Raw genomic sequence first — 13,242 nt, 5'->3', positions numbered from 1 at the left:
TATCGGTGAGCCACCCTCAATTATCATGGTTGTGCAGTATATCATATTTACACTGCTTCCAAACAAAATTCATAGTCTCTCTGAAAATACCTTACAACTGGATGCCTTATTTAGGTAACTCTGATCACAAAACCCACTAGAATCCAACATAACCATACGTTTATCCATCATAAGTTTCTTACTAATACTAATTTTCTTCATTGCTTCTCCTGCTTTAACCCTTGGATCTCCAGGAGAATTTAGTGTTTCTGTTAGAGTGATGGGTAAGATTGGGAAGAGTAGGGAACAATAGATGAATAAAGATATTGAGGCTCTGGTCAAGAATAAGAAGGAGTCATATATTAGGTATAGAAGAATTGGGATTAAATGAATCTCTTAAAGAGTATAACAGTAGATTAGATTACTAGATTAGATTAGATTAGATTAAATTACTTAGTGTGGAAACAGGCCCTTCGGCCCAACAAGTCCACACCGACCCTCCGAAGAGCAACCCCCCCCCAGACCCATTCCCCTACATTTACCCCTTCACCTAACACTACGGGCAATTTAGCATGGCCAATTCATCTAACCTGCACATTTTTGGACTGTGGGAGGAAACTGGAGCACCCGGAGGAAACCCACACAGACACAGGGAGAATGTTCAAACTCTACACAGTCAGTCGCCTGAGCCGGGTCTCTGGCGCTGTGAGACAGCAGTGCTGACCACTGTACCATCATGCCGCCCACATGATATGTATAGGAGCCTTCTGAAGAGAGAGATTAGGAGGGCAAAAAGGGGATACAAGATAGCCTTGGCAGAAATGTTTAAAGATCATCCAGAGAGATTCTACAGCTACATTAAGAGCAACTAAGGAGAGAATAGGGCCCCTACAAAATCAACAGGGATCATCTATGTGCAGAACCAGAGGAGATGGGAGAGATCCTAACCAAATATTTGGTGCCAGTTTTTACTGTGGAGAAATAAATGGAAGCCACAGAACTCAGAAATAAATATTAATATCTTGAAAACAGTCCAAATTACAGAAGAAGAGGTGCTGAATGTCTTAACAAACATAAAAGTGGAACCTGATCAAGTGTATCCCGGGACTTTGTGGAAGTTAGTGGAGGAATTGGTTGGTCCCTAGAGGGATATTTGTATCGTCTGCGGGTCAGGTGCCCTAATGTTTTGCCTCTCTAAAAGAGAGGCTGTAAGGAGAAGTCAGGGAAGAATAGGCCTATAGGTCTGACATCAATAAGTTGTTGGAGGGGGTTCTGAGAGATAGGATTTACATACATTTAGAGAGAAAAGGACTTATTAGGGATAGTTAGCATGGTTTTGTGCATGGGAAATCATGTCTCTCAAACTTGAGGTTTCTAATGAAGTAACTAGTAAGATTGATGAGGGCTGAGCAGTTGATGTTGTCTACATGAACTTTAGTAAAACTGTTGACAAGGTTTCGCATGGTAGATAAATTAATAAAGTTATATCTCATGGGATTCAGGGAAAGCTTGCTAATTTTATACAAAATTAGCTTTATGGAAGGAAGCAGCAGATAGTGGTGGAGGGTTTTTTTTTGGACAGGAGGCCAGTGACCAGTGGTGTTCCACAAGGATTGGTGCTGGGTCCATTTTTGTTTGTGTTTTACGTAAACAATTTGAATAAGAATTTTGGAGGCTTGGTTAGTAAGCTTGTGAATGACACCAAAATTGCTGGTATTGTGGACAGTGAAAAAGGTTATCTAAGCTTACAAAGGAATCTTGATCAGTTGGACCAATGGTCCGAGGAGTGGCAGATGAAATCTAATTTTGGATAAATGTGAGGTATTGCATTTTGGTAAGACAAGCAACGACTAGATTTATCCCAGTCCGATCGTTATTGACTCCATTCCTCTCCAACTGCTTTCCTCTCTCTGGGCTCTATTCCCACCTCTTGTTTACTGCATATAAACCAACATTTTCCTAGCTACCATCAGTTTTGAGGAAGGGACACTGGACCCAAAATGTTAACTTGGATTTCTGTGGCAGCATCTGAGCTTCTCCAGCAACATTTATTTATTTCTAATTAGCAGCATATGCAATACTTCTGGTTCTTATAATTATTTAAAGCCTATCTATTGTCTTTGTACTATCATACCTTACAATGTATTTTCCCAATCCCCCTCAGCCATGTTGCCCTTCATATCTTTATAACTTCCTTTGTCCAAATGTAACCACCTGTCTTCAAATGAGCTACATCACTTTCAAACAATGTATAATACTGTCGTATGGTCACTGGTCCCTAAAGGGTCATTTATACCAGGTTATTAATAAACTCTTTCCTGATACAGAATACAAGATTATAAATAGCACAGTCTCTAGTCAGTTCCTCAATGTAGCACTCTAGAAAACTGTTCCTAACACACGTTTGAAATTCATTGTTTATGTCATTATTGTTCATTAAGTTTGCCCAATCTACATGTAAATTGAAGTCACCCGTGATTACTCCAGTGACATGCTTCACTAATCCTCTACTTAACCATGTCCCATGCTGCCATGACAGGTCGTTGGTCTATATAAAAAAAATCTACCATTGTCTGCTGCTCCTTGTTTAGTTCCATCCAAGCAGATTCTCGATTTGCTCTTCCAATCCAAGATCCTCCCTCCCTGAGGAACTGATCCCAATGCTGCTCAGTGCAGTGCCACCTCTTTTTCCTCCTAGCCTGCTCTCCCTAAATGCTGAATATATTTGAACGTTCTGTTCCCAGCATTGTACATGCTGCTGTCGTATTTGGCCATATTTTTCTAATGGCAGGTATGGTATCCCTATTTCCCTTTATTTTTGCCGTTACATTATTTACCTTATTGTGAATGCTGCGTGCATTTGGGCAAAGTCTTTTTGCCATTATTTCATGTTCCAAGTTTAGTTGATGCACACTTTCATTTCACTTTCTCATTTCACTCTCAACTTTTACACTCCTTGCAAACAACTTTATTTCCTTCTGATTTGAGTGACCGCTCAGATTCACAGCTCCCTTACAAGCTAGTTTATGCCTTCCCAACAGCGTTCAGCGATCTCTAGCTGTCTTTCCTACACCAATTCTCCAACCATGTGGTCAATTGATTATTCCTCCTGTTACTATGTTGACTAGCATACGACTGTGGAAGTAATCCTCAAATTACCCTTCTTGAGCTTTTAATTTTCTTCATGACATTATAAAACCAGGGTTTTCAGGGTTTCATCCCTTTGCCTACCCCCATGGTGTCAGTACCTTTGTGGACCACAACACCAAAAGTCCTGTTCACCGTCCCTCAGAAAGATATCCTCTCCAGCAACTATGACTCTGGCACCAGGAAACCAACAGACCCCAAGTCCCAAGGAAGTATCACATTGGACTTGAAACCTTAAGTCTGTTTCTCTCCCTATAGATGCAGCCAGATTTACCGAGTTCCTCCTGCATTTGGTTTTCAGCCTCTGTTTTTGTTAGTCCACACACCATCCTGGAGTCACATTCACTGCTGTAGAAATGCCTGTCCGATCCTTGACTATGGGAATCCTCTCTCCTCTTCCACTTTTCTTCTTCCCTTCCTGGATAACCAAGCCATCCGTGGAGCCACAAACCTGGCTCTGTCTGGGCTGCACTGCCCTGAGGAGCCCAAATAGTAAAATGAAAAGCCTGGTTAGCAAGCAAGCTCAACTCAGGGGACTCCAGGCACTGCCTGATTCTCCTAGAATACCCGGTGGTCACTCAGTCCCCGTCTGTCTGTATGCTGCTACCCTTTGGTGTGACCATCTACCCAAACATGCTATATATACAGATTCATAGCAATGAGTGCAGCTGCTGCTTGAGTTCAGAAACCAAGAGCTTCGGTTTGTGCATCAGGTCCCGGTTCTGACAGACATATTCATTTCGGACACATCTGGAAGGTCTTGCTTCTCTCGCACCATGGAATACACGTACCACCTGGCTGAGCTGAACTGCCGTATTTTGACTTTTAAAAACTATTGTTTGTGTTAGACTGAATAGAATAACTTACAAATTACTCACCAGTTGGTTTATTCCATATACCAGAGTAGCAGCCAATTACTGAAGGCTGAGAAAAGTTGAATACCAAATGGAAAAAGGAGCACCTCCCCTCAGCCTTTCTCACCAAACTCACAGTTTATGTTTTTTGGACCAAAATCCACACTGAGGAATGTCCTTTCCATCTCTGAAAACCAACAACTTCTGAGAATCAGTTTTAATCAACCACGTAATTAACTAGGTTAAGTTGCTCGAAGGGAATTTCTATACCCTTTCTTAAGGCTAGAATAAAATCTAGCTTAGTTTAGTTAATTGCTAAATTAAAGAAAAATTGGACTTCAGGAAGAGATTAACCCTTAAGGTTTTCTTCCTCAGTCCACACTCATTCTATCCCTATTGCTCTTAGTTTGAATATACTTTTGGGTTCAGTAGGTGTGTTTGCTGTCCCACTTCTATAAGCATTGAGTTTCAGTTCATTACCAACTCACTGTGTTTAAACAAAAGGGTTTTCCTCACAGGTTCTGCCCCTTCTCCAGCTTTTACCCAGATTCTAAAGGTTGTGACCCCTTGTCAGTGCAGCATCAATTAATGAGGCCAGTTTTTCTTTGTCTTATCTGGATCTGTTATAATCTTGAAAGTCTCAATTAAATCTGTCTTTGATTTCCTTTTCTCCAAGGAGAACAACCTCAACTTCCCCAAATTGTAGCTGAAATCCCTCAATCCTGGAACCATTCAGGTAAATCCCTCTGTACCATCTCATGGACCCTTGTACCTTCCCTTAGCAGCGATGACCAGAACTGAACTGGATTGTGGGACTAAAAGAAGGGAGAATTGAGATTTACAGTATACATCAGGCAAAATACCCCAGAAATGAAAACAGCAGAATTAGCCAAAATGGTCATCACTTACATCTCCCCCTGTTTGTTGGATTTTCCTGCTCTTCCCTTTTTTTTTCTTGTAATGAAAGATAGCAGTGGGCAAGCATGGAGGTTATTAGTAATGCACTCCCTTCATTAGACACGCACAACTGTGCCTCACCTATCAAACCGATGCCAAGGTGCTATTGAGTAGGAACTGAAAATATATGCTACTTTGTTGCTGTCTGTGTCCCTGACGTTCAGGACTATACTTCAGGGATGGTCCCCTTTAATCCAAGTTCCAGTGGAAATGGGAAGGAAGAATTTACCTTGTCTTTTCAGCTCCCTTTAAGCAAGACCAATATTCTGAATGCCTTTCCTATTACGTGCTGAACTTATGTGAATCATGTCAAACGGACCCCCAAATGCTACAGCTTTCTGCAATCTTTCCCCATTTAGATAATCATCATACTTCCTGGCCAAGTGCATAACGTCATATTTTCCCACATGATATTCCATCTGCCAAGTTTATGTCCATTTGCTTAGCCTGTCTAAATCTCTCTGCAGACTCTGTCATCTTCACACCTTACCTTCCCCCTTGTATTTGTGCATCCCGAAAGATTGTCAATGGTGCAGCTATTTTTCTCAACAAGTCATTAATATTTACGTTTTATGTAATTGTGGCTCCAGCACAGATCTCCATTAGTTTCAGGTAATCATTGCTGAAAATGCTGCCTTTGTCCCAACTCTGTTATCTATTAGCTACTCAATCCTCTCCCCATGTTTAATATATGATCACCCAAAGCCACAGGTTCTTGTTAACTAGCCTTACGTGCGATACCTTATCCAAAAGTCCAAATGGATTGTTTTCAATGTTTTCCCTCCATCTATCCTGTTTGTTACCTCCCCAAAGAATTCTAATAAATTTTTCATACGTGACTTCCCCTTCGTAAAGCCATGCCATCTCTGCTTGATCATATTATGTATTTCTAAATGCTTTGCTATCACATCCTCTGGAATGGACTCCAACATTTTCCCAACACCTGACATTGAGCCAACTGGCCTGTAGTGAGTGGATGTCAGCCTCCTTCCCTTCGTAAATAAAGTGTTACTTTGGTAGTTTCCCAGTCCTCTATGACTTTTCCAAAATCTAAAGATTCCTTGAAGATTTTTACCAGTGCGTCCTCTATCATTGTAGCTCCTGCCTTCAATATTCTAGGATGCATCCCATCAGGTCCAGGGGACTTATTGGTCCTTACCACTATTATCTTCCCAAATAGACTTTCTCTGGGGATAGTTATTGTGTTTATTTTCTCCCCTCTTTAGCCCCTTTATTTAGATTTCTTTTAGAATTCTATTAGTGTCCTCCACCGTGAGGCTTTTGCAAAGTATTCATTTAAACTCCTCCGCAATTAAAGTAAGAAGTCTGTTTCACCAACATTGATCAAAAGAAACAAATTTCCACTTTGGGGAAATCCCTCGTAAGGTGAGTGGTTGGAAATTGAACCTATTCCTTTCTCACAGTTACTGTATACATGTCTGGGATTTGAAAAAAATCACACTACAGGGGAGGCATGGTGGCTCAGTGATTAGCACTGCTGCCTCACAGCGCCAGGGACCCGGGTTCAATACCCACCTCAGGCAATTGTTTGTGTGGAGTTTGCACATTCTCCCCGTGTTTGCGTGGGTTTCCTCCCACTGTCCAAAGATGTGCAGGTCAGGTGAATTGGCCATGCTAAATTGCCCGTAGTGTTAGGTGGATTAGTCAGGGGTACATATAGGGGGGGGTGGGTTTCTCTTTGGAGGGCCATTGTGGACTTGTTGGGCCAAAGGGCCTGTTTCCATACTCTAGATAATCCAATCTAATCTATTTTGGCCGCTTACCCATCATGAAGGGAGAAAGCAATAGAGACATCTAGAATAAAGAAACAGGGGCTAGGGTTTTCTCGGACTGCATCATCAAGAGTTCTGAATTTGGAACATGGTTAATGGTGCGCTTTGGAAAAGTTGGCCAATGATGAGGGTAGCTCATGGGAAATTCTGAGCTATAATTTTAAACTTTCCTTCGGTCAAACAAAATGTAAACTGAAAAGAACTTCATGCCACAAAGAGACGCAAGAAAGTGTTGTTTTAATAAGGATGCAGGTGGGGAATTGACTGAGTCTTTTAAAGGGGAGGTGCACTAACTTAGGAGCAGGAAGATGGAGGAAATAGTGATGTATTATAACACTATTTCTGTGGCTAACAAAAATGATGGATCAAGATCTATGCCCCAAATGCCTATTCTTGGTAGGAGTAGAATATTATCATGTTAAATAAGGGAATATTTTGAAGGGAAAGACCATTCAGAGTTCCTTCCTCTTTATTTACCCTAACATAACAGTGATACATTGCAGGTGGAGAGGTCATGCCTGTTTCAAATTTGTCAAGAATAAGAAACAAGTATGCAAGACAGAAGACAGCTTAAATGTCTTTTAGATGACATAAATTATAGTTTTATATTGCATGCCTTTATATCTATAATAAATATCATTGCCTAGTCTGGCAGATTTTATTGGACTTGGTTTAGATTGCCATTTATGGTTTGTACATCTATAGCTGGTTATGTCTGTGCATAGAAAGAACTTGAACGAATATATTGCCTTCTGATCCTCAATGTCCCAAACATTTCACAGCTAAAGTAAACCTTTTGAATTATTTCCTATTATTTTAGGGGAAAATACAGTAAGTAATTTTGCATACTGGGCACTAGGACCCTAACTCTAATGAAGAGTTATCCACTTTGGTAATGTTGGTTAAGGGATAAATGTTTTACCCACTACATGGAGAATCTCCCTCTACTTCTTTGACCAATGTGTTATGTTCTGTGATCACGGCATCAAAATTTTAACCATTGTGTGTTTCTGATGTGTTTCAGTCATCAGAATGAGGATTACATTCCTAATCACCAAACTCAGAGGCACGAGTATTGCTACTGAGCTAAAACTGACATGTTATGTAATGGGTCGCAACCTTTTGCTGTGCTATACAAGATTGTTAAAGATTTCGGCCTTCAAGGTTCTAATTGGTAAAGGGCTCTCAAGAAATTAATTCTAAAGTTCAACCAGTATGTTGCATTTTAAAGCATTGCTCACTGTAATGAACTAACCAATGTTTTGTTAAGTCTTCTCCAATTCCAGGTACAAGTCTAGAAAAACCAGAGTAACACATGCAACTAAAATGTAATTTGTACTTTTTAAAAAAAAACAAGTTTTTCTCAAGATTAAACAATATTTGTTACAATTGAAATCACTCTTGTTTATAGAAGAGTTGAGTAGTGTCAGTAACAAGGTGATTTTTTTTTAATCCTTCTGACAGTTATGTGTCGTGTCTCTGGCCCTGTTCAGAACCCTTATCAATCTGAATTGTGAGGATGTTATGTTGCAACTTGTCTTGAGGTAAGGAAATGCTGAATAGAGTGGAGAAGATCCATTAGTTTCTGAAGTATTAAATATTAACTAGCAAAATAGTTATAACTTGAAACTATTATAATTTTAAGCTAAGTATTTTAACATGTTAAGAATTCCTTGCAACACTTTTAAAAATGAAAAAAAATAAACCATCAAACCTAAAATAAGGGACTAAAAGTTTCCGTACAAATGTGAATGACGCATTTGTTGAATATCTTGTGCAATGTAACGTGTAGATGTTTGTCCCACTAATGCATTGATTGTAATTTTTGAAAACCCCCCCCTTGGATTCTGGAGGTGTACCAGAGGATTGGAGAGCTACCAGTGTGACACCACATTTCGCAAAAGAGAGGGAGTTAGAGAGCAGGTAACAATAGGCCGATTAACCCCACATCTATTGTTGGAAAACTGTCGAAATCAATTATGAAGGGAGTAATAGCAGAACATTTGGAAAATTATAATCTAATTGGGCAGGTTTCACAAAGGGGAAATCATGTCTGACTAATTTTTTTTTTGAGTAAGTCTTAACCAGAGTGGATAGAGGTGAACCAGTAAATGTGTTATATTTGGACATCGAGAGAGAATTCGACACAAAAGGTGAAGACATAAGATGTGAGCCTGTGGTGATGGAGGTGGAATGTTGAATTGCACAGAGAATTGGCTCATGGCTGGAAAACAGCGGGTGGCAATGGGGAGTTCTTTGGCAGGATAGCAACTTGTAACCTGTGGGGTTTCACAGGGATCAGTGCTGGGGGCCGCAGCTGTTTACAATATGTATTAATAACTTGGAGGAGGGAAGCGAATGTGCTGCAGCTAAATTTGCAGATGCCTCAAAAATAGGTGGAAAGGCAGCTAGTGAGAGAGGTACAAACAGTTTAGAGAGAGATACTGTCATTGGAAGCAGTTCAGAGAAGTTCATGAGGGTGATCAACATTATGGAGGGATTGACTTATGAGCAAAGGCTAAATAAGTTGGGACTTCATTGATCAGATTTTATAAGAATGAGAAGTGATCTCATTGAAACGTTGATTAGATTCCCTACAGTGTAGAAACAGGCCCTTCGGCCCAACCACTCCACACTGACCCTCCGAAGAGTAACTCACCCAGATCCATTTCCCTCTGACTAATGCACCTAACACTGTGGGCAATTTAGCATGGCCAATTCACCTGACCTGCACATCTTTGGATTGTGGGAGGAAACCAGAGCACCTCCCCCCTCCTCTCCTCTCTCCCCCACGCTCCCTCCTCTCTCTCCCCCACGCTCCCTCCTCTCTCTCCCCCACGCTCCCTCCTCTCTCTCCCCCACGCTCCCCTCCTCTCTCTCCCCCACGCTCCCTCCTCTCTCTCCCCCACGCTCCCTCCTCCCTCCCCCACGCTCCCAAACACCCCTTCCCCTGTCTCTCTCTCTCTCTCTCTCTCTCGCTCCCATTTAACTTAAAACAGCTATCAGAATGACCATGAGCGTGTGTTGCGCATGCGCACATACACACACGCACACACTTCAATCAGCACAGCAAGGTCCCAGGTCACAGCCCCTCAGTTGCATGGACATTCTACATTACTACAGTCCAATAGGAACCCATCGTATTGTTTTCAACCTGAGGCTGCAAAGACTGAGATACTGTCTCCTCTGTGTATCCCTTCCTCTCTCTCTCTGTCCCTGTCTCTGTTTCTTTCTCTCTTTCTCTCTCCCCCATGCTCTCTCCCCTCCCCCACGCTCTCTCCCCTCCCCCACGCTCTCTCCCCTCCCCCACGCTCTCTCCCCTCCCCCACGCTCTCTCCCCTCCCCCACGCTCTCTCCCCTCCCCCACGCTCTCTCCCCTCCCCCACGCTCTCTCCCCTCCCCCACGCTCTCTCCCCTCCCCCACGCTCTCTCCCCTCCCCCACGCTCTCTCCCCTCCCCCACGCTCTCTCCCCTCCCCCACGCTCTCTCCCCTCCCCCACGCTCTCTCCCCTCCCCCACGCTCTCTCCCCTCCCCCACGCTCTCTCCCCTCCCCCACGCTCACTCCCCTCCCCCACGCTCACTCCCCTCCCCCACGCTCACTCCCCTCCCCCACGCTCACTCCCCTCCCCCACGCTCACTCCCCTCCCCCACGCTCACTCCCCTCCCCCACGCTCACTCCCCTCCCCCACGCTCTCTCCCCTCCCCCACGCTCTCTCCCCTCCCCCACGCTCTCTCCCCTCCCCCACGCTCTCTCCCCTCCCCCACGCTCTCTCCCCTCCCCCACGCTCTCTCCCCTCCCCCACGCTCTCTCCCCTCCCCCACGCTCTCTCCCCTCCCCCACGCTCTCTCCCCTCCCCCACGCTCTCTCCCCTCCCCCACGCTCTCTCCCCTCCCCCACGCTCTCTCCCCTCCCCCACGCTCTCTCCCCTCCCCCACGCTCTCTCCCCTCCCCCACGCTCTCTCCCCTCCCCCACGCTCTCTCCCCTCCCCCACGCTCTCTCCCCTCCCCCACGCTCTCTCCCCTCCCCCACGCTCTCCTCCCCCCCACTCTCTCCTCCCCCCCACTCTCTTTTCCCCCCCCCCACTCTCTCCCCCACTCTCCTCTCTCCTCTCTCATTCCCTCCCCCTCTTGAGACACATGGAGAGACAGTATTTGAAATGGTTGTTGTACCTTCCAGTTAAACAGTCGGATTTCCCCACCATTCTTCAGAAACCATCATAAACTTTCATAACACCCTCACCGTTTGGATTTAGAAAATACCTCAGAAGAGTGGGACATCCTGGGAGGTGGGAACTCTGTCCTTCCCCCTCTCTGCTGTTTGTATTGCAGGGGTGGAGGGGGCTGCAGCCTTTCTGTCCGCAGCAGGGGAGCATCTCCTGTCTTGACAACTGGAAAGAGGCCAGTCATCTCTTCAGGACACTTTTTTCATAACTAGATCAGAGTGGTGCTGGAAAAGCACAGTAGGTAAGGTAGCATCCAAGGAGCAGGGAAATCGACGTTTCGGGCAGGAGCCCTTCATCAGGCTTTTGACCGATTTTTCTGCTCCTCGGATGCTGCCTGAGCTGCTGTGCTTTTCCAGCACCACTCTAATCTAGACTCTGATTTCCAGCATCTGCAATCCTCACTTTTGCCTATTTTTTTCAGAATACCAGTGCAGGATTGAATTTTCCACATCACAGTTTCTGGAGAGGGGTCACTGGAGTGAGCAGTGACTGGATACCCTCAGATCTATGTTCTCTTCACCCATCCAGCTCCATGTCCCTCCAACTCCCTGTTTTCCCCCCACTCTATCCCTTCTCTTTGTCTTTCTCTTTCTCTAACTCTCTGTGCATCCCCTGGCATATGAGAGACAGACAGATCCACAGTAAGACTCCTGTGTCTGTGTTAACCATCTCATGTATCGTTTGTCTTGAAGCACCAACGTTATTTGGAATTCTGCAGATTGAAGTGAAGGACATCAGCTCTGGACCATCGGGGGTGATTTGCAGTCTGTGAATTAATTTTAAAAGTGTGCGGTCACTGTTATTAAAAAAAAAAGGAATTCCTTTGGCAATTGGTGAATAGCAGACAGTGGTGAGACTTTCAAAGTCCAGTTTCTAATTGTGGGTTTTTCTCTCTCGCTCTGTCTCTCTCTGTTTCTCTTGCTCTCTCTCCCCCTTTACTTTCTCTGCCTTTCCTTCCCCTACCTACAGCATCTGACCTGACCTCTACCCCCGATGTCTGCATCAACTGGTCATGATTTGGAGGTGCTGGTGTTGGTTGGGTTGTACAAGCTTCCAAATAAACCTGTTGGACTATCACCTGGTGTTGTGTGATTTTTAACTTCAACTGGTCATGGCCATCGATGCACAGCAAGATATCACCGGTTGTAATGCATGAATAATCAGACATCCTTTCAGTCCCAGGAAAGTCTAAACTCTCTTTCACTGCTTTCAAATTGATTAAAGTGCTTTAGGAGAGCTGTCACACTCACTGAATTAATGTTTAATGTTTAAAGAGCTGTCTCTGTCTCAAAGTGGGAAACACAACAGATAATCTATGCACAGCAAAGTCCAAAGGCAATCATGTGATGTCCAGTCATTTCCACACTCTCCTTAAAACCCTAATTTTCTCTCTCTCTTCTCCCCCCCCCCCCCCCCATTAAATAGTGATTGAAATCCACTCTGTGATGCCTCTGCCTCACACTCCCCTCCTCTATCCTCTCTCTTTCTATGACTATTTCTGCCTATAGGAAGGATGCTATTAAAGTAGAGCAATTGCAAAAATGATTCCAAGGTTGTTAGTGAGACTGGAAGGTTTCAGTTATGAGAGAGGCTGAATAGGGTGGGGCTTTGTTCCCTGGAGCGTAGGTGGCTAAAGAGTGGCCTTATAGAAATTCACAAATTCATGAGGGGCATTGATAAGGTGAATAGCAAAGGTCTTTTCCCCAGGGTGGGGGGAGTCCAAAACTAGAGGTTTAAGGTGAGGGGGGACGATTTGAAAAGGGCCTAAGGGGCAACATTTTCAAACCGAGGGTGGTGCATACACAGAACACAAAGGAAGTGGTGGAGGCTGGTACAGTTGCAACTGAATAGGAAAGGTTTGAGAGATATGGGCCAAATGTTGGCAAATGGGACTACATCAGATTGGGATGTCCAGCCAGTGTGGATGAGTTGGGCCAAAGGATCTGTTTCTGTCTTGTATAACTGTTTGACTGCAGGTACATAAATAGGAAAGGTTGAAGAGGGATACGGGCCACATGCAGGCAAATGGGAATAGTTCAGTTTAGGAAACCTGGTCAGCATGGATGAGTTGGGCCAAAGCTGTATGACTCTCTAAATCCAACCCCCGGCCAATTACCTGCCCTGTCAGTCTACTCAATTGTCAGTAAAGCGATGGAAGGTGTTATCAGCAGTGCTCTCAAGCAGCCCCTGCTCAACAATAATCTGCTCAGTGACACCGTCTATTCGATAAACAGAAGCACAGATTACAAAAGCCAGGTCATTATGCTAAACCCACATAACACGCTTG

At 44.1% G+C, this 13,242-nt stretch overlaps 1 protein-coding gene across 3 annotated transcripts in view; it reads left to right on the top strand.

Moving 5' to 3' along the window:
- The window catches only part of fhip1aa (FHF complex subunit HOOK interacting protein 1Aa), a 192,056-nt gene that overhangs the window by 149,782 nt on the left and 29,032 nt on the right, over positions 1-13,242 (top strand). For all 3 annotated transcript variants that reach the window (XM_072553768.1, XM_072553356.1, XM_072552582.1), the window contains one exon: positions 8,195-8,274. In XM_072553768.1, coding sequence (XP_072409869.1) covers positions 8,195-8,274 — 80 coding nt within the window. The remainder of the gene's footprint in view (positions 1-8,194; positions 8,275-13,242) is intronic.

This window comes from Chiloscyllium punctatum, chromosome 1 (genome assembly GCF_047496795.1).
Source record: "Chiloscyllium punctatum isolate Juve2018m chromosome 1, sChiPun1.3, whole genome shotgun sequence".
NCBI lineage: Eukaryota > Metazoa > Chordata > Chondrichthyes > Orectolobiformes > Hemiscylliidae > Chiloscyllium > Chiloscyllium punctatum.
This window is presented reverse-complemented; position numbering and strand designations above follow the sequence as displayed.